At 46.0% G+C, this 26983-nt stretch overlaps 1 protein-coding gene across 7 annotated transcripts in view; it reads right to left on the bottom strand.

The window, feature by feature from the left end:
- Positions 1–26983, bottom strand: part of SEPTIN11 (septin 11) — a 132557-nt gene that overhangs the window by 82760 nt on the left and 22814 nt on the right. For 5 of the 7 annotated variants that reach the window (XM_088836404.1, XM_088836403.1, XM_055433977.2 and 2 more), the window contains exon 1: positions 20478–20645. The exons of the other annotated variants lie outside the window; for them this stretch is intronic. In XM_088836404.1, the coding sequence (XP_088692530.1) occupies positions 20478–20504 (27 nt within the window). In that variant the 5' untranslated portion in view covers positions 20505–20645. Of the gene's footprint in view, positions 1–20477; positions 20646–26983 lie in introns of those variants that run through there. 7 annotated transcript variants of the gene reach the window in all.

Raw genomic sequence — 26983 nt, 5'->3', positions numbered from 1 at the left:
AGCAACTTTACTTTCACTTTTCACTTTCATGCAATGGAGAAAAAAGTGGCAACCCATTCCAGTGTTCTTGCCTGGAGAATCCCAGGGACAGGGGAGCCTGGTGGGCTGCCGTCTATAGGGTCGCACAGAGTCAGACATGACTGAAGCAACTAAGCAGCAGCAGCAGCAGCATAAGCTTGTGATGTAGGAGCATGGCTCCTACAGTGAACCACCAGAGAAGCCCCAAAGAAGTTAGTAGGGAAAGGTCAATATATAAGATTTTGGTGAGGGGGGAGTTCAATGCAATCAATAGGAAGTGTCTGGTACAGTCTTGCCCACTGTAAGCAATTCCATTGTAAACAATATTTAAAATGTTTTTCCCTATCAATTCAAAGTCAACTCCACTAGACATTTAAGGATGTCTATATAAGAAACACATATAGATTTCACACACAAACTTTAAAAATGTAGGTATTTATTGTCCCAATGAATCCTGTAGTCCCATTTCCACAGGATAAAGACAACCGTGAATAACTACTTCACGCTATTATTGCTAGAACTTTCACCAACCACACTGGCAGCTCTCTGGAAGGTAATAAGTAATGAACATGAAAAGACTGAAAGCAGCCCACCAATTTCCATACAGAAGCGCTTCAGGGATCACTGTATACATATAATTTCAATAATTAGGAAAAACACGCCCAGAGGAAGGCCCTGAACGCAATACCGAAGAGAACCAGCTGTACCATTTACGGAGGCCGCCTCACCCAGTCACTCTGCGGTATTTTCTGATGGGCAGGAATAAATTATATTACGCTCTGTCAATCCTAACTGGTATGGCCTGAGCAACCCAGGGCTGTGAAAAACTGAGTGGAGACAAGAAACAGGTGAAGTGAAAATTAAAATCTTCAGCCCACTGCATCTGTGTTCACTTCCCAGCCCTCTACAGCTCCCTACTGTCAGGAGTTCAATCGTTAAATGATGACTGAGAATTCCTGAGAAAACTTGAGTGGATCGTTAAATTCTTTGTTCCGTCACCTCCTTCTAGGATGTTCTGCCACAGTAATTTTTACTGATTAAGTCCTTCTACGTTAGGCAGAAACCTAGGCCTGTTATGACTGAATTTATTATAGGCCTGTTATGGCAGAATTATTTTGAAATGTTTACTGAGGATCTCTTTTGTGCCAGGTACTATTCTCTACTGTATTTAAGATACAAAAATGAAAAGGACATGAAAATTGTCATGGTACAACAAAGTATCTGCTTATTATGGGACCCAAAGATAAATGAGAAATGAGTCCTCCCAACTGTGCCTGGACAAGGGGAAAATTAAGAGGCCTGGAGAGTCTTGCAGGATGAGAAGGTGTAGAGGGTGGAAGAGCCAGGGAAAGGCATTTCCGTGATGTGCAAAGACAAAGTTGGCATGGAGATGCAGCTTCATAGGGATTTGAGGAAAGCCTGCGCCCCAAAAAGAATAGAGTGGCAAAGGGCAGTTATGCAGAGATAAAGTAAGAGATTCAGCCTCTCTCATACCTTTATCCTTTGGAAAACCGTTTATACCAATAAAAGAAAGAAAAAAAAGAAGAGTTAGTCGCTCAGTTTTGTCTGACTCTTTGCAACCCCATGGACTGTATCCCACCAAGCTCCTCTGTTCATAGAATTCTTGGGGGGTGGGGAGGTGGGGAGCCATTCTCTTCTCCAGGGAATCTTCCAGACCCAGGGATCGAACCCGGGCCTTCTGCATTGTGGACAGATTCCTCCATCTGAGCACCAGGGAAGCCCTATACCAGTAAAAGGACTCCTTAGTTCTACAGCTCATAACAAGTACTATGAAATGAGTTAAGAACTTAGTAAAAGCGTGGACTGGAAGAGTCAAAACGAGCTGAGATGTCAGAAGTGAATTTCTAACTAACCCTCGGATTCAGAGGAGTACAGAAAAATCCCATTTCCAAGTTGTTCTTTGTGGTGGCTCTCTCATATTTGTGCAGCTGCAGTGCACGCTGACCTTTATGAGCCATGAAGTTGGTAGAGTCTGGCTTTCCCCTATTGCCTGGATCTGGGGTGGATTTCTTTTTTAAGATTTCTTAAGAAAAATGAGTATACATTTTTAATTCCCTTGATGCCTGAAATCAAAAGATTTACTCTCTTTTCTCAGAGGTCTGAAATATTATTGAGATCACAACATCTCTCAAGTAAAAATTTCAGAGTTAAGCTTAAATGTCTCATACTTATTTTCAGAATCTGAAAAATGCCAAGATGCCACTTTTTTTTTTTTTTTTTTTACAGAAGTTGGTTTGACAAAGGCAATACTCAGTGGATTCGATTTAGAAAACTAGCAGAAGAAAAAGTCTAAAGTTTAGAACACTGCTTTCTGTGGGCCCACTCACCACCCCCCATCACCACTAGCATGGCCAAATCCAGTTAGGATTAAATTACAATAACAGGGCAATGTTTGCAAAAGTTTCGAATCCTCAATACAAGTTGTAACATTACTATGTTGCTGCTAAGTCACTTCAGTCGTGTCTGACTCTGTACGATCCCACAGATGGCCGCCCACCAGGCTCTCCCATCCCTGGGATTCTCCAGGCAAGAACACTGGAGTGGGTTGCCATTTCCTTCTCCAAGTTACTATGACTGCCTATCAAACCTGCTGTGAACCAAGACTTCCATTCCAACTGGCTTCTGTTGGCCTGAAAACTTAGACTAATCTAGCATCTGACTTCAGCTGGACAGTCTTTTCTTCAAGGCAAGGGAGGCTTCTCAAGCCAAATATAACACATGGAAGGAAGACTATTCCACGTGTGCACAGGGAGCTTTCAACCCACATCTCTCAGTAAAAGTGTCCCAGCAGAACAGTGCTTGAGCCGGATAAACCGAGAAGGGCTGAATGGTCAGTGACCATGGAAAATGCCAAGGATGGTTTTAGAAGACTGGGAAGATAGCCCAGTATAAGCTGGCCCTTGAATAACCCAGAGGTTAATCCTCATATAATTTACAGCCAGCCCTCCATACCAGTGGTTTCTCTGCATCCTTGGATTCAACCAACTACAGATGTATAGTGCTGCAGTACTTACTATTGAAAAATATCCACTTCTGCATGGACCTGTGCAGTCCAAACCCGTGTTGCTCAAGGGTCAACTGTACTTAATTACCCTTCTGTCAAGTTACTATCCTGACTCACAGGAAACTAGCATTTTCGTAGTTTAGAAACAGCTGAAATCAACTAGTTCATGTGGTTGAGCCCACCAGCAGGAAATAGGACACTAATTGCCACATTTTTCTTTTATTTTTGGCTGCACTGGATCTTTGTTGCTTTGTGTGGGCTTTCTCTAGTTGCAGCAAAGGGTGGCTTCTCTTGTTGCGGGGCATGGTCTCTAGGGCACACAGGATTCATTTGTCGTGTCACACAGGCTTGAGAGCACAGGCTCAGGCTTTCATCGCTTCTCGGCATGTGGGATCTTTCCAGACCAGGGATGGAACCCGTCTGTCCCCTGCACTGGCAGGCAGATTCTTAGCCACTGCGCCACCAGGGAAGTCCTGCCACATTTTTCTGTTGATGATCTAACTAGATTTTTGCTTCTTATAACCACTGGGCTTCCCACGAGGTGCAGTGGGAAAGAATCAGCCTGTCAATGCAGAAGACGCAAGAGACTCAGCTTCAATCCCTGGATCAGGAAGATCCCCTGGAGCAGGAAATGGCAACCCATGCCAGTATTCTTGCCTGGAAAATTCCATGGACAGAGAAGCCTGGTGGGCTGCAGTCCATGAGGTCGAAAAGAGTCAGACACGGCTGAGCAACTCAATTCACACAACCATTAGAGAAAAGAAGGCAATGGCAGGCCACTCCAGTACTCTTGCCTAGAAAATCCCATGGATGGAGGAGCCTGGTAGGCTGCAGTCCGTGGGGTCGCTACGAGTCAGACATGACCGAGTGACTTCACTTTCACTTTTCACTTTCACACATTGGAGAAGGAAATGGCAACCCACTCCAGTGTTCTTGCCTGGAGAATCCCAGGGACGGGGGAGCCTGGTGGGCTTCCGTCTATGGGGTCACACAGAGTCGGACACGACTGAAGTGACTTAGCAGCAGCAGCAGCAGCAGTCTTTTGGAAAGAAGGGAATCAAGACTCAAAAACACCATCACAGAGATTTTTATCATAAAAATCTGATGATCAGATGCCTCAGAAGTTGTTTTCTAAGTATTCTGTTTACCAAACATCTGCTTTTGTTTGTTTGCTTGTTTTCCAAAACTCTGATCTCACAAATAAGTCCTAGAAGATACATTTTCCTCCAGGCAGGAAGAAGAGAGGAGAAGCGGGAGTGCTGGCTTCCTGCTGGGTGGGGAAGGGTAAATGAGAAACTTCAGTCTCAGCTGAACTCCCCAGAACTCGACTTCCCATCTCAAAGGCAGGCTCTGATGAGGTGACCTCTAAAGTCCCTCCTGGCTCCAGCACTAACAATTCCTTGGAATCTGGTAACAGACCTTATTCTACCTATATCCACTTGCGTTTTACATCATCCTACTGCCAAGCTCATAAATTATTTCACAGCCTGTGAGGAACAGCCATTAACTGTCACTGGACCTCAACCAAAATGAAAAAAAGAAAAAAATCCAACCCCATTCACTATGTATAGCAAGTATTTTCGCAGAGTATTTGCATTGGACACCACACTCTCAAGAAGGCCTCCCACTTCTTCCGCCGTGGATCCTGGTCACACCACACAACTCTGGTTCTATTTCTCCCAAATGGATCAAACCTGTCTGGAGAGATCCTGTGAAGGAAACAATCTACAAGTTTTGCTGCTGCCTTCAAACTATGCAGACATTTTCATATTAGAATTCAAGGAATTGCTTGTTTTAAAAACCAGCATATTTCCCACACAAAGTGCTTTAATTGCTCAAATGTTAAAGCATTCTAAAAGACATACCAAAACAAAATTTAAAAACTTGAATGATTTCTTTATTCAAATACAAGAAAAATAAGTGAATTATTTCCAATGGAAATCAGGCTGCAAACTGGCAGGCATAACCCATGAACATGTGTATGCGGCCCACACAGTATTTTAAAATATTTGATTTAGTTGCCAGCATTTTCAGATTGGAAGATTTCACCTCAAATTCTTAAATGTCCATCTTCTCTTGAAAAACTGAAAACTATGACACCTCTAACACCCTCATTTCAACAGCTAAAATCAAGAGGTGGCACATGCTTGGGCATTTACAGTAATTTAATCGAAGAATCGGAGCGTTGTCCCTTTCAGTACATTTTTTCTCTCAAATGAACCAAACAATGAAGCTCACTATGGTCCAAGATGGTTTGATGCATCAGTATCTCTTCCCTTACTATCTCCGTTCCGTTCCATCACTCAGTCGTGTCCGACTCTATGCGACCCCGTGGACTGTAGCCTACCAGGCTTCTCCGTCCATGGGATTCTCCAGGCAAGAATACTGGAGTGGGTTACCGTTTCCTTCTCCAGGGGATCTTCCCGACCCAGGGATCGAACCCGGGTCTCCCGCATTGGGGGCAGACGCTTTAACCTCTGAGCCACCAGGGAAGCCCTTACTATCTCACCATACCATAAATAATTCACTCCAGAACAAAACAGGCCCGGTGGCTCGGATGGCAAAGAATCTGCCCTCAATATGGGAGACTCGGGTTCAAACTCTGGGTCAGGAAGATCCCCTGGAGAAGGGAATGGCTACCCACTCCAATATTCTTGCCTGGGAAATCCCATGGACAGAGGAGCCTAGCGGGCTACACTCTATGGGGTCGCAAACAGCCAGACACAACTGAGTGACTAACACTTTAAAGACTGCTAGACTGCTAATAAACCACAGTAAACCATGGCTCATAACTATTTTAAAGAGAACATGTAAGGTAAACTTCTATTTCTTATTAGTGTTATGGTTACGTTAAATTTGACATTTTTCTAACGGTAATTAAGTATAAGAATGCTTGAGATCTAGATAATATGAATTTATTTTCTTTTTCAAGGCATGTTATTGCTAGATACATTTATATATTATATATATATATAATATAATATGAAAAAAAATAAAAGAACCTGCTACTCTTGCTAATCTTATGTCCTCTTTATTGAAAATAGTTGCTATATTCTCCTAATCAGGTCACAGTCATTTTAAAAGCCTTAATAGTTTGTCTTTATCCTGCAGGAAAGAGACAGAGCAACTGATTTGACAAATCATTTCGCTAAATCCTGCCCTACCCTGGATTCAAATATCTCTTGTCAAGTGGAGATAAGGAGGCTCATTTCATGGGAGTATTATGTGCAAAATGGCATAAATCTTGACTCCTGGCAACATTTATATGTAGGGTATTAACCAGCTATTCACTGTCTCCACAAACCAAGAGATAAAAACTGGACTAAGCCAAGATGTAGATGATGAGATCAGACAAAGCTCTTCCCTCCCTCCCAGGAATGTGGTTAACAAAAGACCAAGGGAACACAAAGGGCAGACTCAGAGACACGGAAAAGGAACAGCATCCTGTTGCAACTCCAGGCTTGCAGTTGTTCAGAATGTTGCTAACATCTTTAATAGATCTTCTTCTAAAGCATATTATCTTTCTCCATCAAAGGACAGCTGAGTCAAGGCCTGGGAGCATTTCTGATGATACGAGATCCTTTTACCATCACAAATTCACTCCCCTTGAATCCTGAGATCATAAGTATAGGGTTCCAAATTTAGAATATACATATGCTGCACTCTATCCTAAGGAAGAAAATCATTATTAGCCCCTAAATTGAACTACAAAAGCACAGCAACAATTCTTGCTTTATGTTGTGAAGGAAAAATGCACTTTTAAGTATCATTGATGCCAGCACTATTTCCTTCAGTGTGTCCATATGACCAAAATGTGCTTGCTACAAGGGTTTCTTTTATAAACAGAAATATAAAAAACAAACAGGCATTTCCTACAATAATCTCCATCAGTAACAGGCATCAATGTTCAGTCCCAAAGATAAAATTTTCATAAATGGCTTCTTCATACTCTTATAGAAACATTTCCCTCCAACAAGAATATCTGCAAAACTGCAAGCAGACTTAGAAATAATGTATCTGCTCTAACAGAGATCATAAGAATCTGCCATTTTGAAAAGTAGGTAAGCATGACAGAGGTCTGTTTAGTCAAAGCTATAGTTTTTCCAGTAGCCATCTAAGGATGTGAGAGTTGGACCATAAAGAAGGCTAAGGGCCAAAGGATTGATGCTTTTGAACTGTGGAGCGGAAGAAGACGCTTGAGAGCCCCTTGGACAAGGAGATCAAACCAGTCAATCCTAAAGGAAATCAACCCTGAATGTTCATTGGAAGGACTGCTGCTGAAGCTCCAATACTTTGGCCACCTGAGGCAGAGAGCTGACTCATTGGAAAAGACCCTGATGCTGGGAAAGATTGAAGGCAAAAGGAGAAGAGGGCAGCAGAGGATGAGATGGTTAGACAGCATCACTGACTCAACAGACATGAATCTGAACAAACTCCAGAAGATAGTTAGTGAAGGACAGAGAAGCCCCGTGTGCTGCAGCCCATGAAGTCAAGAAGAATCTGACATGGCTTAGCAACTGAACAACGACAACACAAGGAGTGACTTCGGGCTGCAAGCTTTAACTTATCAAATCAGTCCATCTGGCAAGTGTGACAGAGAGCTCTGGACTCAATGTGAGCTCCTATCAAGCTACCACTCTCTGGAACCAAGTGATGGGAGGAGACTGAGCTAAAGAAAAAGATCCTCACCTTCCTTTCCACCTTTTTACATATCCTATGACTCTACAGCACTATTGGCATTAAATTAAGCTCAATGGTAAATACCGTATGTGAATAAAGTTTGAATGGTTAAAGTGAAGTCGCTCAGTCGTGTCCAACTCTTTGCAACCCCATGGAGAGTAGCTTACCAGGCTCCTCCATCCGTGGGATTCTCCAGGCAGGAGTACTGGAGTAGGTTGCCGTTTACCTTCTCCAGGAGATCTTCCCAACCCAGGGATCGAACCCAGGTTTCCCGCATTGCGGGCAGACGCTTTACCATCTGAGCCACCAGGGAAGCTCAGTTTGAATGGTTAAATTACCCATGAACTCAAAGTTCACAGTAAGCACAGGTAAACAAGGCCTGGTACAGTGACTGTTCAATCTCTGGGCTCAAGCTTGGCTTTTTCTGATTATGATAGTGATGAAATGTTCCAAGCATACAAAACATAATACATCTGTATACTCATTACCTAGCTTCATCAAACCATAGCTTTTCCCATCCATATACTTCAAGTCTTTTTATTATTATTTTTTTAAATCATAGATACATTTGTGAAGTACCTCTCTGATACCATTCCCCTACTTCTCCAGACCACCTTCTTAGTTTTTAAAACAAAATGAGATTGGACTGTGCCTGGGATTTACTTCAAAATAGTTTGGGGGATTGATGGTCGGGAAGAGAACAGAAAAGGGGAACTAGATGAACTAAGGGTGGTCTGAGTGATGAAAGAACATTACAATGAACACTTCCATCCCTACTCTATGTATGATATTTTCCTCAACAAAAAAAGTTTTCTAAAAGTTGAGACAGACATCAGGTTGTAAGTATCTCTAGACTATACTCCTAAAGATTCACTATTCAGTGCAATAGCCACTAGACACACGTAGCTATTTAAAGCAAATGAATTAAACCAGACAAAAAATTTAATTCTGTAGTTACACCAGCTATATTTCAAATGTTAAACAGCAATCTGTAGCTAGCAGCTACCATACTGATCAATGCAGTAGGAGAACGTTTTCATTGTCAGAGAAAGTTCTACCTGACTGCACTGGTCTGTGGCCTAGGGTGGTATCTGGAATCTCTATTTGCTAAGAAGAGGTATAACCAATAGTCAGAAGACTTGGCCTTAAGATCAAGTCTGAGTCCTGATCCATCAAAATAGGGGCTGATGGGCTTGGATCAAGAATAATATCTAATCAAACTACCTCACAATGTTATTCGAAAATCAACTTTTACCCACTGAAATCTTATCACAGGAAAAATGTATGCAATTGCAGAACTTCAACTAGGACATCACTGCTGTCTGTGCAGCTGAGTTTAATGGCAAAGCCAACGTGCAAATTAGCAACGTTTCAAATGTATATTTTGAAATATACATATATTTTGAAAAGACCAAAAAAACCAACGAAACTGAAAAACAATTCCAGTTTTAGTTTGAGAAAAGGAGAAATCACATATTTCAGCTTCCAATTTATTAAAGTTTCTCCTCCCACTACCTTTATTTTAGAATAGAAAAACAACTTTTTACTTTTTTATAAAAACACTTAATTTTCTCATGGTTGGGATTAAAAATTAAATCAAATTGCTGATGGAAGATTACCTAAAGTCGGTGGGAAGAATGAACACAAAAATCCAGCCTGAGGACTGACTATGGGCCAATGTTTCATCTGTAGCTAATGAGGTAATTTCTTCTTCCCAGACAGACTGAGTACATCTTTATTTTTATTTATTTACTTTTTAATTTTGGACTATGCCATGTGGCAGGTGGCATCTTAGTTCCCCAACCAGGGATTGAACCCAGAGCCATGGCATTGAGATCACCCAAGTCCTAACCACTGAGCCACCAGGGAATTCCTTTCAAGATTTTGAATTTCAGTGACAGGGAGCTCCATTTGCCAAGAAAGAATTTTGGTTCTGGCTTGGTTTAGTGGGAGAATGGGAAGGAATAAGGTTTTGACATCTTCACTTTTGCATGGTGCTGGCCCAGGCTCAGTGTCTGTTGACTTATGAACAGGGAAACAGGAAAGACCCTTGAGGAATAAGAAAACAAAATCTTTAAGAAAGAAGTAACATTTAGCAGTATCCCTAACTCCGCAATATGCCTACATAAATGTCTGTTATAGAAAGTCCCTGAGAATTCTCATCTCTCTCGGCTCTGACTGGGTGATAAAATCCAATTTAGACTAAGGTCTCTGCAGCTTTAAAAGCCAGCTTTGGAACGGCAGCTAGTGACAACAAATTAATTATCAGTCATTTCAATGGCTGATCTTAATTTCATATTCTGCCTTAAATTCATAAAATACCTTAGCATTCTGTTTTCTGAATCAGGAAAATTTGATTACCAGCAACTAAAAGACTTCTTCAGCAGGCCAAGAGATAAAACTGTGCTTCAGGACCAACCAATATCCCCCAGGGGAGAAGTGATTCAAAGGTTGACTAAGGATTGGAAGAGTCTTAGAAAACAAAGAAGTACCTAATAGGTAGGTAAACCAACCATTCCAGCAGTGGTGGCATTGTCTCTGATTCCCCACCCACACAGAAAGTCAAACCAACTCTCAGGATAGGAGCAAAGGTGACAATTTGGTGAGATTTAGAGAATGTATCTGGAGAAGGAACTGGCAACCCACTCCAGTGTTCTAGCCTGGAGAATCCCAGGGACGGCGGAGCCTGGTGGCTGCCGTCTATGGGGTCCCACAGAGTCAGACATGACTGAAGCGACTTAGCAGCAGCAGAGACTGTATCAGTTTGGCTTCTATGTTTCCAAATATCTCTTCAACATCAGAAACCACCTCTGAGAAAGCTTCTACAAAGAGCCAGGATGATTTGAACAATTATCCTAAGAACTCTCGGGTAGATCTGGGCCCTTAAAATCCCCCAACATTAGTTAACATAGGGAAGGGACAGAATCACAAGGGAGGGGAAATATTAGGTATACCTGTGGCTGATTCATGTTGATGGATGGCAGAAATCAACACAATATTTACAGCAGTTATCCTCCAGTTAAAAAAAAAATTTTTTTAACTTTCTAAACGTTATTTAAATAAAAAGGGACATCACAAGGAAAAATAACACACACACATCTTCCCTCGTACATTCTGTATCTAGTTTCTAGGTAACAAAATATATGTCACTGACTTGAAATCAGTATGATAAACAAGTTACAGCACAAACTGGGCTCCATACACTCAGAAAAAGCACCTGCAAACTGGGGAGTGTGAGAATTCCATTCCAAGGATCTAGGGAAGAAAATCATAGAAAAGTTTAGGTGAGAGAGAGGCCTTTTTCCTAAGACCAGTTTTTACAGAAATCTGAAGTCTGACTGCTAGTAAATAGTAAAAATCTGATAAAAGATCAGTTTGTTGTCAACCTGTATTTTTTTTATGTCCAGAGTGTTTTGTTTCGTTACAAAAGTAACATGCAAGCTCCCTCATCTGCATAAGGCAAAAAAAGGGACCCAAACCAGGAAACAAGGTGTTTTCACCCAGTTTTCCCCAAAAATGCAGAAAACTGAGACAAGAGTGTGTGTGCACATAGCTATTTTGAACAGTGATCCCAAGGAACAGGAGTGGGGACCTGGAATAGTTTAACAGGGAAAGAGCAACACCATCTTAAAGGATGGAGCCAGTCATTCCTATGGGCTGGGGCCCACGTGGACCCTTTGAGGAGCCCTATCTACTGTGTTTCAGAATTGTCCAACTTAGTAACAAAAGAGAGAAGTATTTCTCTACCAGCTTGCATCCCCAGCAGTCAAAGGTGGGCCCACGGAATAGTAACAACCTTGGATATCCAGATTTGTACATAGGTCAGAATAGCTAAGCAGAACCCAAGTGGCTACAGCAGAAAAGCTTAGGGAAGAAAGCTGTAGAGATGAGGCCTATGCCTGCCAGAGGTCAGCAGGGCACAGCTGGAATTAAAATGCACTGCATCACTGAAAGCACCTGGTGTACTAACTCATTTAAGCCTGTAAACCTCTGAGCAAGGTACTGTAATTATTTGGGGCTTCCCAGGCAGCTCAGTGGTAAAGAATCTGCCTGCCAATGCAGGAGATGCAGGAAACACTGGTTTGATCCCTGGGTCGGGAAGATCCCCTGGAGGAGGAAATGGCAGTAATCTTGCCTGGAGAATCCCATGAACAGAGGAGCCTGGTGGACTACATCCATGGGGTCATAAAGAGTGAGACACGACTGAGCACGCACTGTAATCAGATGAGGACTGAGAGGTAACCTGTCTAAGGTCATATAGGAGGTCAAATGGCAGAGCTGATACCCAAGGACTCCTCCAGCAGTTAACCGCATTCTTAACCGAAATGCTGCATACATACAGTCCTCCATCCAAGTGGTCTGCAGGGACCACATCAGCGGCTGGGTGAGTCTAGATACGTAGCGCAGACTACACTGCTGCTAAGTCGCTTCAGTCGTGTCCGACTCTGTGCGACCCCATAGACGGCAGCCCACCAGGCTCCGCCATCCCTGGGATTCTCCAGGAAAGAACACTGGAGTGGGTCGCCATTTCCTTCTCCAATGTGTGAAAGTGAAAAGTGAAGTCACTCAGTTGTGTCCGACTAGTAGCGACCCCATGGACTGTAGCCCACCAGGCTCCTCTGTCCATGGGATTTTCCAGGCAAGAGTCCTGGAGTGGCTTGCCATTGCCTTCTCCGGCAGACTACACTAGGCCATTCTATATAAGAGGCTTGAACATCCGCATATTTGGGGGTCCAAGGGGATCCTGGAACCAGTTCCCACGGACACCGAGGGACAACTGTGCTAGTATCTCTCAGTAGAGAGAAAACAACACAAAAAGGAAGGGGGTCATAGATGTATCTGCATTTAGGAACAGACAAGCCTGGGGAAAAAAAGAATTATTTGGAAGCATCCTAAGGGAAATCAGCCTATCAAGCAGCTGGAAGTCCTAATGGCCTCAAAACCAGTTCCCAGAGAGCACAGTCCCAGAGCTGGGGCCACCAGAGAGCAGCACAGAAGGTCTTTGAGAAGGTCACCGCCCATCCCTTATCTGGTGATGATGCTACTTGGAAGTTCACTGTGAAAGAACAGGAACAGTCACACTGTCAGCCTTCAGTTCATCCTGGCTGAACACTTTCTCCCTCTCTCTTCAGTTTACAAAATCCAGCAGGAAATCACAGAAATCAAACAGACCGAGAGACGATTATACAAAATAAGGACACTTGGCTCTCCAGAAGACGCCCTGACTAGGAAGGGGAACGTGTTAGTCACCCAGTCGTGTCCAACTCTTTGTGACCCCATGGACTGTAGCCCACCAGGCTCCTCCATCCATGGAATTCTCCAGGCAAGAATACTGGAGTGGGTTGCCATTCCTTCTCCAGGGGATCTTCCCGACCCAGGGATCAAACCCAGTTTCCTACACTGTAGGTAGATTTTTTACTGTCTGAGCCACCAGGTATGGTGAAATCTCGCTATTAAACACCACCACTGGCCCTCCCTAGGAGAGGGTTGACTTCCCCCATCCCATCCAGCTTGGCCATGTGACCAGCAGAGCCCCTCTCTGTGGAAGACTATCCACCTCCATCCTGCTGAATTTAGAAATGACCATTTATTTTGGCCAGTGAGGTTCACACTGGAAGTGACTCATCCAAGAGCCTGGAAAGTCAGTTCAGGGTTCAGCCTGCCTCTTTCTCTTCTGCTACCAGACTGGCAACGTCCAGAGAAGAGGACAGGACACTCCCTCAGCTGGGCCCAAGGGTCAGTTCAGCATGGAGAGGATCTCAGAGGAAGGAACAGACAGGGACTCTGCGTGAGAAACAAACCTCTGCTGAGTAAGTCACCAGATCTTGGGAGCAGTTTGTTACCTCAACAGAACTGAGTCTCCCTGACCAACACAAACAGTAGGTCTGTATGCACGCTGGTTAACAGCCATGGGTTCCAAAGCCCATTTCTCCCACTAACTGGTTGTACCAGATCAGGTGAGCGATGACTTCTTTGTACCTCAGTTTCCTTGCCTACATTACTTCTTAGGAATTGTGAGGATTAAGAGAGAACTGTCTTGACAGTAATTTAAACAGAAAACACTTAAAAAGTCAAGATGCTGCACGGGTTTCCTGTACAGAGAAGTTGCGAGTCAAGCCTTTTCCTTGCAACAGCAGGTCTGAGTAAATTTAATGGGCACCCTTAATGAGATTCATGGAGTTTATACTGGCATGAAAATGGGAGATGAATGAAAAAGGATTAAGTCTTAGGAGGACCCTGGCTTTTAAGACGTTCCTCCTGTCTTCATAGGATCCAATGGGTTTTTAGTTTTCTTTATGGACAACACACGATCTGAGGTGGGAGGAGTCCTAGCATTCTCCCCACCCTACCCTTTAGGACTCAGGTGCTTCAGTGTCTAAGACTTTAGTTCTACCTTTTGAGGAAGAGCTCAATACAGATAACAAGGCAATGGCAAGCCACTCCAGTACTCTTGTCTAGAAAATCCCATGGATGGAGGAGCCTGGTAGGCTGCAGTCCGTGGGGTCGCTAGGGGTCGGACACGAATGAGTGACTTTACTTTCACTTTTCACTGTCACACATTGGAGAAGGAAATGGCAACCCACTCCAGTGTTCTTGCCTGGAGAATCCCAGGGACGGGGGAGCCTGGTGGGCTGCCGTCTGTGGGGTCGCACAGAGTCGGACACGACTGAAGTGACTTAGCAGCAGCAGCAGCAGACAGAGGAAGACCTGGTGATATTGTGACTGGATCCCTCCTCCTTTCCTTGCCCTTCCTCAGTCTTCCTCTGTTCTTTAAGGGCTAGATTTGGCCATGAAAGGAATCTATTCCCCTGAACCTTCCCTGAAACCTGAAGAATTAGTGCTCTGAAGATTTTCAGTGTCTTCTATCAACCAAGTGCAAGAATCTGGGCTATTGTAAGTTGTGGGGTGGCTGGACAGCATCGAAAATACTGAAAATGCTGTGCAGTCAATACCCATGTCCCGAAGAATGTACTACAAAAGTAATGTGATCTCTTTCCATCACCTCCCCAGCCTCCTATCTGTCTACCAATCCCCCATCTTGAATGCTGATGTCCCTGCTACACTGGATTTCCTTAAGAGGCTCTGCCTCACCTCTGAGCTTTGCACACGCTGTTCCCTTGGCTTGGAACACTTTTCCCCACCTCGCTTTCCTTGCTAAATCCGATCGCTTACTCATCCTTTAGAGAAATTTGATGAGAGCAGCAGGAACAGCATCTCAAGTACTCACATCATAACCTCAGCACCTGCACAAAGAAAGTGCACATGAGGTATCTGATAAAGCAGATGGATTAGCCAAGATGAAGCCAGACAAAGCCAAGAATGACTACTGATGCATTAGGGTGTTGAGAGTGGTCTTGTTTGGCCACTTTTAACCTATCCGTATTATAGTGATTCTACTTCTACGAGGAAAAAAAAAACTAGGAAGTAAAAAAATGTGTAAGTTCTTTCCAAAGGAATGTTAGTCATTAGTCATCAAAAATAGACACATTTTATGTCTATTTTCACAACAATTTTAACATCATAATTTTTTTAAAAAAGGCAGGAACGAAGCTGTCCCTTGTCAGACACCAAAGATGCCCTTTTGGAGCATGAAGTCATTCCTGCTTCTCCAGCGCAGCCTGGCCCCTCCATCAATACATAGCACTCTGTCCTGTGCCATCCTAGCCCAGCAGATAGACAAAGTACATCCACACAACTCAACTTCCTGCATCCTTTGACCTGAGTGACATGCTCACTCTCATGGATCTGGAAGAGGTGGCTCTGATGTCTGATCATATCAGGCAACAGACCTGATTTCTACCTCAGGCCTGAGATAACACAAATTTGCTTCTTAGAGCACTAGGATTCTTCTTAGAAACCTGTCCATTCCACCTTAGCATCAGTTCTGTTTCTCTGTTCAACAGCAGCTGCCCTGATGGGCTGCCAACAGGCCTGAGTGGGTAGAAGAGGTATTATTTAGTTGGAAGGGAGTTTTCTGTCAATCTGGATTAAAACAGACTAATACACACAAAACAGGGGGGGGTATCAATTATATTGCAAAGTAGTTCTCCTTGGGAAAAAGGATAGAAGCTTTAGATCTACTGGGTCTTTGTTTCAATAATGGTTCATTCAGCTTGGCTGACCCCGGGTGAGCCAGTCTAACTAAGGCTATGAAAGACTGTTCCCCCAAAATGATAAAATCCAAGAGCGGTCCCTACCCTGCTCCTCCCCCAACCAAGTGGAGGCCCCGCAAAGAGAAAAACAGGCACAGAAAACTCTGTAGCTGGCTCCACAGGGAGTCAAAACCCGAGCATCATTATCAGTTGTGGCCATCATCAGTGGGTAACAGACACTGAGTCTTCTGGTAATTAATCAGAGCAGGCCATCCAAATCATTCGTTCTTTTGTCTGGACACAGACATACGGTGGCCCCTGTGAAAGCACGAAGCATCTGTTCCCTTCACTATACGAATGTCCAATTAGTCACACAGGGTCTTCCCAGGCAGATAGTTTGGTTTATTTATTTTTTACATATATCCCCTCTTTTTTGAATTTCCTTTCCATTTATGTCACCACAGAGCACTGAATAGAATGCTATACAGTAGGTTCACATTAGTTATCTATTTTATTGTTGGTATGGTTTAGTTGCTCAGTCACGTCTGACTCTTTTGTGACCCCAAGGACTGTAGCCTGCCAGGCTCCCCTGTCCATGGGATTTCCCAGGCAAGAATACTGGAGTGGGTTGCCATTCCTTTCTCCAAGGGATCTTCCCAACCCAGCGATCGAAAACACGTCTCCTACACTGCAGGTAGATTCTTTATTACAGTGTATATATGTCAATCCCAATCTCCCAATTCAACAGTTTGATTTCTTGGTAACAGTTTATATGGTACGGGTTATGCTTGCTGGTATAAACCTCAAAAAATGGATGAAAATAACACTCTAAGTATTGTTATATCAGGACAATGGGATTATGAGTAGCTTTTAATCAATTACTTGGGTCGATTTTTCATTGTGATGTAGAGACATCATTCCTAAAGATATTTTAAAAGAAAAATAATCCACAGCTTTCAAAAGATTTACTCTTTCTGCAACAACCAGAGACCTCCATGCAGGGGCTACATCCTCAAGTCATAAAAATGGCAATTTCACAACAAGGGAAAATAGCTTTTCACTGCCAGTCCTCACCCTCCGGCTGAAGACAGACCATATCTTAGGAACTGCCTATAATAACCCTCAAACAGATAATAACCCTCAAACAGATAAGATCCATCACCTGCATCATAGCTATTCATTCAGCAATAGGCACGTAATTTCCTTTCTCCCTAAATGGCTTACATACTCTGTTGAAGTTTGTTTCTGTAATACACATGGACACTAAGTATTTCAGAAAATAAATCTCCAGGTAAAAAGGAATTTCTCAATTGTCCACTACTGTATCCCGAGCACCTAGAAAAGTACTGGCACAGAGGAGGTGTTCAATATAGTGTTAAATGAGCTAATGAACAAACATGATTTTCTATTCCTTTGGGAACAGTGAATAAAACAACAATTAAACTTGGTTCTTGAAAACGTTTCTTGATATCATAGAGGACTCTCCACCACTGGAAAAGTTTAAACACTTCTATTAGGGATAACAGCCTCCAAAACCCCTCTAAACCCTCAGACCCTATAACCTGATGAATACTACTCCGTAAGAGAGAGGATCAGCTACTTAAAGCCTCTTCCCAAGTAGCGTGAATTACCATGCTCTGATTAAAATAAAGATAATAGCTGCCCTGGGACTTGGATGCCAAAATACTAACTCATCCAAAATGTGGACACATCCCTAGGGAAGAAATGCTCTTGCTAATCACCAGTCACACTCTGGAAACAGCAGATGTGCCTCAAGGGCCTCTGAGAGCCAAATAAAAAAAACATGCTTGGAAAAATGGCAAAGCTAGGGGTCGAGATCAAAATGGAAATAAACAGAATCGCACCAGACTGAAGCTCCTGTTGCCCAGCCAACAACAAATCCACTTGAGACGTCTTAATTTAGCCTTGAAATTAAAATGGTTATAACTGAATATAACCACTTCAGAAGACAGAAAATACTACCTCTGACACATAAAGATTTTTGCTCAGTAAAATGTCCTATTTACGTGGGATATCAGATTAAGATATTCAAGTCCAAGAACGTAGGTCTCAAGTTGAGGGCAACTTATTTTGACTGAACTTTTCTTCAATCTGAACGAGAGAGGCAGTTTGTAGGGAAAGGAGATTTGTTCATGGTTTCCTAAACAACTTAAAAAAAAAAAACAACTAATTCTAAAGGTGTAACGGGAGACATTTCATTCACAATCAACTTTGGAGTAATTCTTTTCTCTCAACACACCCTTCCCTTCTTTTGTTCAAATCATAGACTGGATAAGTGAAAAGGAGGTGGCAGCAAATTCTACCATCAAGGACTCTATGCAGAGATCTTGGGGCTGGGTTTGGAGAATCTTTTGCGTTCACTGGGGTTGTTTTGAAGACCTAAGTGCAAATACTACACTGAGCAGTACCTGAATGAACAAACTGAAACCGTTCAACAATTCCTTGCAAGCTCCATGAACAGATTTCGTAACTTTGTAGTCAACTCCTGACACCCCAACCACAACTTGATCCAAAAAAAGTCTTCTGTTTTCAAACTGTAAGCAATTTAATCTTAATTCTAATGACAACAGGGAATGTGCAGTGAAAGCAGGCATCTCCTCTGTGCACATATACTTTGCAAAGTCGCCTCTGTTTTTGAATGAGCAAGGTCTTACACAAGAATTCTGAGGGATTAAGTTCACATCTGGTTGGCAGACCTGGTGTTGGATATGATTACGGCCACACAACCGAGTCTTAAATCCACATACTGTTCCTATTTAGCTGACATATATGAACTAACTAATTTATAGAAAATGTGCAGCAAATTATTTCTTCCACCTCCCCCTTGCCCCAAGAATGCACCAGCAATAGGTGTCACTGAAAGACATCCTCCCCCTACACACACAGAATATTTGCATTCCTAGCCACTGTCCAATTAACTTGTTATTTTAGTTATCTGAATCACTGCTCTGGAAATGAGAGAGAGAGAGAGAGAGTGTGTGTGTGTGTGTGTGTGTGTGTGTGTGTGTGTGTGTTGGGGAAGGGGGTGGGGTGGGGGAGGGGGGTGGTAATTTAACCAGATGAACTTGACCTCTCTGGACCTCAATTTTCTCACCAGAAAAATAAAGGCATCAGCCCAGAGACTCTGCAAATTCCCTCAGCAACAACAATCTATGACCACTAATTATCAAGAGGAGACCTGAATTCTTAAGAGTATGTCATTAAATATTAGAGTTTAAAATGCCTACAAGACCCACAGTTAGGCTTCAAGATGACCACTGCACATGTTCCGACGGTGGAGAATGCCTTTGAAAAGAAAACATCTCTGGCAGCTGAACCACCAAACCGGGTTAGAACCCGGAGCGGGACTCCGCTAAATGATGAGCAGGGGTGCAAAAAGAGAGGGTATCTGGGGGAGGAGTTGCAAGAAGAGCCGGGGGGTGGTCTGAGAGCACAGTCTTGCATTTTGCACTTCTGGGCTTTCAGAGCTTCCAGGATCTCCCGGAGACTTGGGTCTATACCTACAAACCCTCTGCAGCCACCACCTGCAGCTACACAGCGGTGACCAGGCGAAGCAGAGGAAAGGAACCGGCGGTGACAGAGCGGGAAGAGCCTCTCTCAGAGAGCCCACAAAGCCCGTGGGGCGAAAATGGACTTTGAACAGCGACAAAGAAAGGGGGAAAGAGAAAGAAAAAGGACTCTGCCTTCCCCACCCGGCTCTGCCCCTTTCAGTTAAAAAAAAGGAAAAGGCCGCCGCCGCCCCTTCCCTTCGCCCTTCACCCGGGATGAGGAGCCCGGCTGCAGCCGCGCCCTCGAAGTCGCGCTGCCGCCCAGGCCGGGTCCGGAGTCGCCCACTGAGCCCTGCACCCCCCGCCCCACCCGCAAGCTCGCGGCCTGGGCATCCCCCTCCCTCCCTCCCCGGCTCCCTCGCCCCAGTCCCAGGGCGCCCGATTCTCCACGCACCCGCCATCCCTTCCTCTTCCCGCGCCCCCGCCTCCGGCCTGCCAACCGCAGAGCGCTTTAAGACTTTCACCCACCCGGACAAGGGGGCCCTTTGAAAACTTTGTATGTGTATCTAGGGCTTTTGTCCACATCCTGGGCAGGGCCCGGTTACCGGCGTGGGTGCCGGAATCTCTCAAGGCACTGGGGAAGCCACCACGGAAATCCCTCTCCTTTATTTTTGAGCCGACTTCTGCCACCCTAAGACACGGCGCTTGGACTAACAATTCCCACGCCCTGGTCGCCCCTCGACGCGGGGGAGCCGGGAGGACAGCCCCGCACCCGGCGCCTTTCTCCACCGCCACGAAAGAAAAGGTGTGCGCGGGGAGAGGGAGGCAGCCGAGAAACATCGTGGCCAAAACGACCCTGTTAAAAGAAAAAAAAAGAAACAGCAAAGGGGTCCTTTTTCTCCCACATCCCCAGAACCGGGGCGATCCACTGTTGCATCACGTAGTAGCCGAGACTCCCGGCTTCTCTCCCTCCCCTTCGCCCCAGACGCGCGCCCAAATGCATGCACACACCCAGAGCCACCGCCGCAGCCGTCCCGCGCCCCCGCCCCGGCCCCCGGGGTCCCCGCCGACACCCTCCCGCCAGTGGGAACCCCCCACCCCCACCAGCGCCGGAGGAGGGGCGGACGAGGCAAGCGAGGCCCCAGCACTCACAGATGGTCTCCCCACGGCCACGGCCATCGCGGCGGCAGCGGCGGCTCTGGCTGCGCCCGGGTACTCTCCGCCAACACAAGCAGCTGCTGCTCGGGCTCCGGCTCCGGCTCACCACCCCCGCGCCTCCCCGGCGGCTGCGCTCTGCTTGCGCCGTGCTCCCGCGCGCCACCAGCAGCATCTACGGCCCCCACACCGCCGCCCCTCCCGCTTTATTAGAGCAACATGGCCACCCGCCTGGAAGGGACCATTTGCTTCCCCAGGAAGGGGTGTGAGCCGGCGCGCCCTGGCTGAGGCGGTGGGAGGGAGGAGGATGGGCGGGTCTCCAGCCCTGGTCAGCCGGCCCCGGCCGCCCGGCTTGCCCTCCCGGAATCGAGGGATCGGCTCCGCAAGGACCCGCTCCCGTGCCACCGGGAGTGCCCCCCCAAGCCTGTGCGCTGGCCGCCACCCCCCGTTCCACCACGTGCTGGAGTCCGAGTAAAAGCCTGGGGGCAGAGGTCCCAGCCCTGGGTCCCGCCACGCGCTTCCCCAAGCTGGTAACTGGAGCGGCTGCGGAGTGGGAGACGGGGTCCTGGGGCGAGACGGGTCCACGCGGACATCATCTCGCCGAGAGTTAGCCCCGGGCAAGCACGCCCCTGCCTCGGAGGAACAGGCTTGAAAGGGGAATGGGTCACTAGGGAGTGCGGCGGGCGACCGAGGTGGGGCTGGGCAGACCCCTGCGAGGGGAGAGTTGCCCCTCCACAATTCCTCTTTCCTAAGGGAGAGACTCAAAGGCAGGCAGCTGGAAGCTGTCACTGTCGCGTGCGGCCGGGTAGGCGACCCCACCGAAGAGGAAGAGGCCGGAGTAGTTGCAGCCGTGCACCGCTAACCACCGCCTGCCAGAGAGGAAGAAAAGGACGTCCCAGCCGGAGAACGAAAGCAGCTGCTGACTGCCCTAGAGCTTGGGGGCCGAGGCCTCCCCCGGGTGTCGCCGGAGAGCTGGGCACGAGTGAGAGCGCGGCCGGCCTTTTTTGATCGCTGGAGACCCGACCCCACGACCCGGAGGCGGGCGCGCGGGGCGGCGGCGGCGCCAGGCGGGTGACCCTGGAGCGGGTGCGACTCCGAGCGCGTGGGACCGGAGACTGCCCTGCGCTGGGGAAGGGTTTTTCCGGGAGGTGTTGGGGCATTGCTGCGTGTCTGTGCTGCGGGAAGAACGGCAGAGTCCCGCTGCACGCGGGGTGGCGCGGCGCCTCGGCCGGGGCTGGGATGGCGAGGTGTGTTTGGAGTGCTGTAGATTACCGCGGCCCCTCGTGGAGTCGCGGTGGCGGGGGGCGGGGGGGGGATGCCCTGACGACACGGTGATGGAGGATAGCGACCGGTCGGGGAGAGGGAAGCCGTTGGATCCCAGCGCAGGGAAAGTGTGGTGAGGCGATAGCTGTCTGTGATCAGCCCACGGGATTGCGCCCTTGGGGAAATCCTGGGCCTATTAGGTGAAAAGACAAACCGCCTCTTCAGACTGGGGCGCCTCAGAGTCTGAGCTGAGACTTAAGCTACCCGGCTTTCTCGGGGCCTTGGGTTTGCCGCTCCAGCTGTCTCTGCCCCCAAGGGTTTGGGATTCAAACTCCCTGCGCCACCTTTGCCTAAGTGTTGAGTGGGCTCCGGGTGCGCGTCCCGCTGCTGCGAGACAGACCCTAGGTTGCCCCGGGAGGGATCGAGGGGCTAGAGGCAACCCAGGCTGAAGTCCATCCGCCGGGAATGAGAATACGATGAAAGAGCTGTCAAAGGGCTTCCCAGGTGGTTCAAGTGATGAAGACCCCGCCTGCCAATTCAGAAGCCACTGTTCCATCCCCGGGTGGAGAAGATCCCCTGGAGGGAGAAATGGCAATCCACTTCAGTGTTCTTGCCGGGAAAATCCCACGGACAGAGAGGCCTGGCGGGCTAGCAAAGGTGGGGTTGCAGAGAGTTGGACACGACTGAACATGCACACACTCGATGAAAGAAAGATGAGCAGCTCCTCAGTCTGTAGCATAGACCCTCAGAGCACTAACCTCTTCAGTTCTGACCAGTGTCTTCCCCTAGGCTTCAGATCTTTGTAAGACAGGACCACCAATTTTTGTCAGGCAGACATGAGGCACCCTGGGTACTGAGTTAGGATTACCAGGTCCTTGGGTACTGTGCAAAGGGACGGGGAAGAAATACTTGATCCGCAGCTCTCTGGTATATGGACATATGGTTCCTTCTCCTGGAGGGAGGATTTAAGAGCAACTGCCCTGGACCAGAGGTCTCAGGTGAACCCAATGAAAAGATGCTCCAACCCCATAAGGGCAGCTGCAAGCCAGCTCTCCATTTTGTGTTATATTGACGAAACCAGACTGCAAGGTTTTATTAATTGTTTTTAATTTTATTGACTTGTTTGCAAATGCTTATATTTAAAGGGGCCAAAGGTAGCTCAGATGGTAAGGGGTCTGCCTACAATGCGGGAGACCCAGGTTCGATCCCTGGGTTGGGAAGATCCCCTGGAGAAGGAAATAGCAACCCACTCTAGTATTCTTGCCTGGAAAATCCCATGGACCTAGGAGCCTCGTAGGCACAGTCCATGGGGTCACAAAGAGTAGGGCACGACTGAGGGACTTCACCTTCTTTCACCTATATTGAAAACAACTGATTATGTGAACTCCCTGCCTTTGTTGGTAGGTTATTTTATGCTCCTCACAAAAGCTCAAAGTCGTTTATTCCAAAGGTTCATCTGTTTGAGGAAACTCTTTCAGGATAAAATCATCAGTTAACCCAGTTTCTGCCTGAATTTTTTCACTGATGAGGGGCAGTGCCTTAAATCCCCCCTACCTTGTTTTTTTGGCAGGTTGGCATAAATATATATAATAAATGTACAGCTTAAGTCCTTTCAACCAAGGAAGGTTGTTTCAGAATTTCAGTTCTTATTATGAAGTTATTTATGTGTTCTACAGTCAGACTGGGCTTCCCTGGTGGCTCAGATGGTAAAGAATCTGCCTGCAGTCAGGAGACCCAGATTTGATCCCTGGGTTGAGAAGATCTCCTGGAGGAGGGAATGGCAACCCACTCCAGTATTCTTGCCTGGAGAATTCCATGGACAGAGGAGCCTGGTGGGCTACAGTCCATGGGGTTGCAAAGAGTCAGACATGACTGGGCAACTAAGCATAACAACAACTACAACCTGACTACCTAGATTCAAAATCCTGGCTTTACTGCTTGACCGCTGTGTGACCATGGGCAAATTACTTAACGTTTCAATGCTTCAACTTTCTCATCTTTAAAACCTGTTTAGTGATCATTCCTCCCTAATAGAGTTGCTAAGGGCTTAGATTACCTTTTTAATTCTGCCCAGCACTGTGCTAGCAACTAAAAAACTACTTTTTAATGAGGATGCCTCTCTGACTCTTAACCAGTACACAGTTTGCTGAGAGACAGATGTTGAAGAACTCTAATAAATAGGCGAAATCCTAGAAAAGATATACAAATTATGGAATTTCAAAGCACAGTAGAAGGAGCCATTCACTCTGCCTGTCAGAACAAGAAAGGCTTCACCAAAGAGGTGGAGGGGAGAGGGCAAGGAAGACATTCCAAACAGGGGATGAGAATGAGCAAAGATTCAGTGGTTTCAGGGATAATGATGCGGTGGTGAGGATAGGTATTTTGGCATTTGTTAATACATAGGAGATGTAGAGGGAGCCTGGTAGAGTGGGGAGCACACAGCACTCCGCATTATCACTTACCGGCTTTGTCACATTGAGCGTGTTAGCCTTTCTTCATCTCATTTTTTTTCCTATTGCAAAATAGGGTAGTAACAGTGAGTCCTGAGGCAGGATATCCATGTTCCTGCCCCCAAGAGAGCCCGAACATAAAGGGCTTTCTTTCTCTTAGGTTCAGTTAGCTGAGTTCGGGCAATGGGGAGCAACAGCAATACAGCAGAGGAGTCTGGTTACTTATTCCCCTAGGCTCCCTTGCTATGGTAGGACTGCAAGCTGGCTAATTTGGAAGCTCACAGTGACTAGGTTTTTCTAGGGTAACCCAGGGTTACCTAGAGGAGGGATGGCAATCCACTCCAGTATTCTTGCTATTGTTCAAACTTTATAGAAACTTTTGAGACTGAAAAACAGCATTGGTACCATTAGTAACTACACTAGGACAGTAGGCAAAAACCAGGACTTACGGTTACCCTAGCTATTATTATAAGATGTTATTAACTGAAAGATGATCTTACTAATACACATCTTTTTCTGGACTCTGAGTGTCTCAAGGTAAGACTGCTTATTTGTGTTACATGAAGTCTGATATATTCAGTAAACATTGAGTTGTATTGGAATAGAGATGAGACTATTCCTTCTCCAGGGGATCTTCCTGACCCAGGGACCAAACCACGCCTCTTATATCTCCTGCATTGGCAGGTGGATTCTTTACCGCTAGCGCCACCTGGGAAGCCCGCACACACACAGTCTGATACATTCAATAAATGTTGAATTGCAGTGGAATAGAGATGAGGCTAGGGGTTACAAAAAACCGTTATTGCCATGCTAAGGATTTAGAAAAGATTTCCTGATGCTGGGAAAGACTGAGGGCAGGAGGAGAAGGGGCGACAGAGGATGAGATGGTTGGATGGCATCATCAACTCAGTGGACATGAGTTTGAGCAAACTCCAGGAGATAGTGAAGGACAGGGAAGCCTGGTGTGCTGCAGTCCGTGGGGTCACAATGAGTCTGACACGACTGAGGGATTGAACAACACAAATACAGACAGAACGTAAATTAACAGTTACTCAGGACTGAAGTGATAAAGAATAGCTAAGTAATAACTAAGGGGTATGGGATTTTTTTTTGAAATGATAAAAATGTTCTAAAATGGGGAGAAGGAAACGGTAACCCACTCCAGTATTCTTGCCTGGAGAATCCCATGGACGGAGAAACCTGGTAGGCTACAGTCTACGGGGTCGCAAAGAGTCGGACACGACTGAACAACGGAACAGAACGGAAAATGTATCATGGTGACAGGTAAGATTCCAGTTCTGTTCTGTATCAGCAGTAAGTATATTCAGTTTTTAAATTTTTAGTCATTCTAGTCATTTTCCAGTCGTACCTCAATGATCTTTTAATTTGCATTTCTCCAGTGACTAATGGTGTTCATAGTCTTTCCATTTGCTTATTTGCCATGCATATACCTTCTTTGGGCTTCCCCGGTGGCTCAGACAGTAAAGAAACTGCTGACAACGCGGACGACTGTGGTTTAATCCCTGAGTTGGGAAGATCCCCTGAAGAAGGGCAGGGCAACCCACTCCAGTATTCTTGCCTGGAGAATTCCATGGACAGAGGAGCCTGGTGGGCTCCAGTTCATGGGGTCACAAAGAGTCAGACAAGGACCGAGTGACTAACACTTTTGCTTTCATACCTTCTTTGCTTATCTGGGGGGTTTTGCTGTTTTTCTTATTAAACTGGGTTATTTTATTATTTATTAAGCTTGATGTATGTTTTACACATATTTCTAAGGATTGTCATTTCATTTTCTTCAGTTCAGTTGCTCAGTCGTGTCCGACTCTTTGCGACCCCATGAATCACAGCACGCCAGGCCTCCCTGTCCATCACCAACTCCTGGAGTTCACTCAAACTCATGTCCATCGAGTCGGTGATGCCATCCAGCCATCTCATTCTCTGTCATCCCCTTCTCCTCCTGCCCCCAATCCCTCCCAGCATCAGAGTCTTTTCCAGTGAGTCAACTCGTCGCATGAGGTGGCCAAAGTATTGCAGTTTCAGCCTCAGCATCAGTCCTTCCAATGAACACCCAGGGCTGGTCTCCTTTAGGGTGGACTGGTTGGATCTCCTTGCAGTCCAAGGGACTCTCAAGAGTCTTCTCCAGCACCACAGTTCAAAAGCATCAATTCTTCGGCGATCAGCTTTCTTCACAGTCCAACTCTCACATCCATACATGACTACAGGAAAAACCATAGCCTTGACTAGACAGACATTTGTTGGCAAATATCTCTGCTTTTTAATATGCTATCTAGGTTGGTCATAACTTTCCTTCCAAGGAGTAAGCATCTTTTAATTTCATGACTGCAATCAGCATCTGCAGTGATTTTGGAGCCCCAAAAAATAAAGTCTGACACTGTTTCCACTGTTTCCCCATCCTTTTCCCATTAAGTGATGGGACCAGATGCCATGATCTTAGTTTTCTGCATGTTGAGCTTTAAGCCAACTTTTTCACTCTCCTCTTTCACTTTCATCAAGAGGCTTTTTAGTTCCTCCTCACTTTGTGCCATAAGGGTGGTGTCATCTGCATATCTGAGGTTATTGATATTTTTCCTGGCAATCTTGATTCCAGCTTGTGCTTCTTCTAGCCCAGCGTTTCTCTTGATGTACTCTGTATATAAGTTAAATAAGCAGGGTGACAATATGCAACCTTGACACACTCCTTTTCCTTTTTGGAACCAGTCTGTTGTTCCATGTCCAGTTCTAACTGTTGCTTCCTGACCTGCATACAGATTTCTCAAGAGGCAGGTCTGG

The sequence above is a fragment of the Moschus berezovskii genome, chromosome 5 (genome assembly GCF_049115385.1).
Source record: "Moschus berezovskii isolate FMDL1 chromosome 5, NW_MosBer_1.0, whole genome shotgun sequence".
NCBI lineage: Eukaryota > Metazoa > Chordata > Mammalia > Artiodactyla > Moschidae > Moschus > Moschus berezovskii.
Note: the sequence above shows the minus strand (reverse complement) of the source record. Positions and strands in the feature narration are given on the sequence as shown.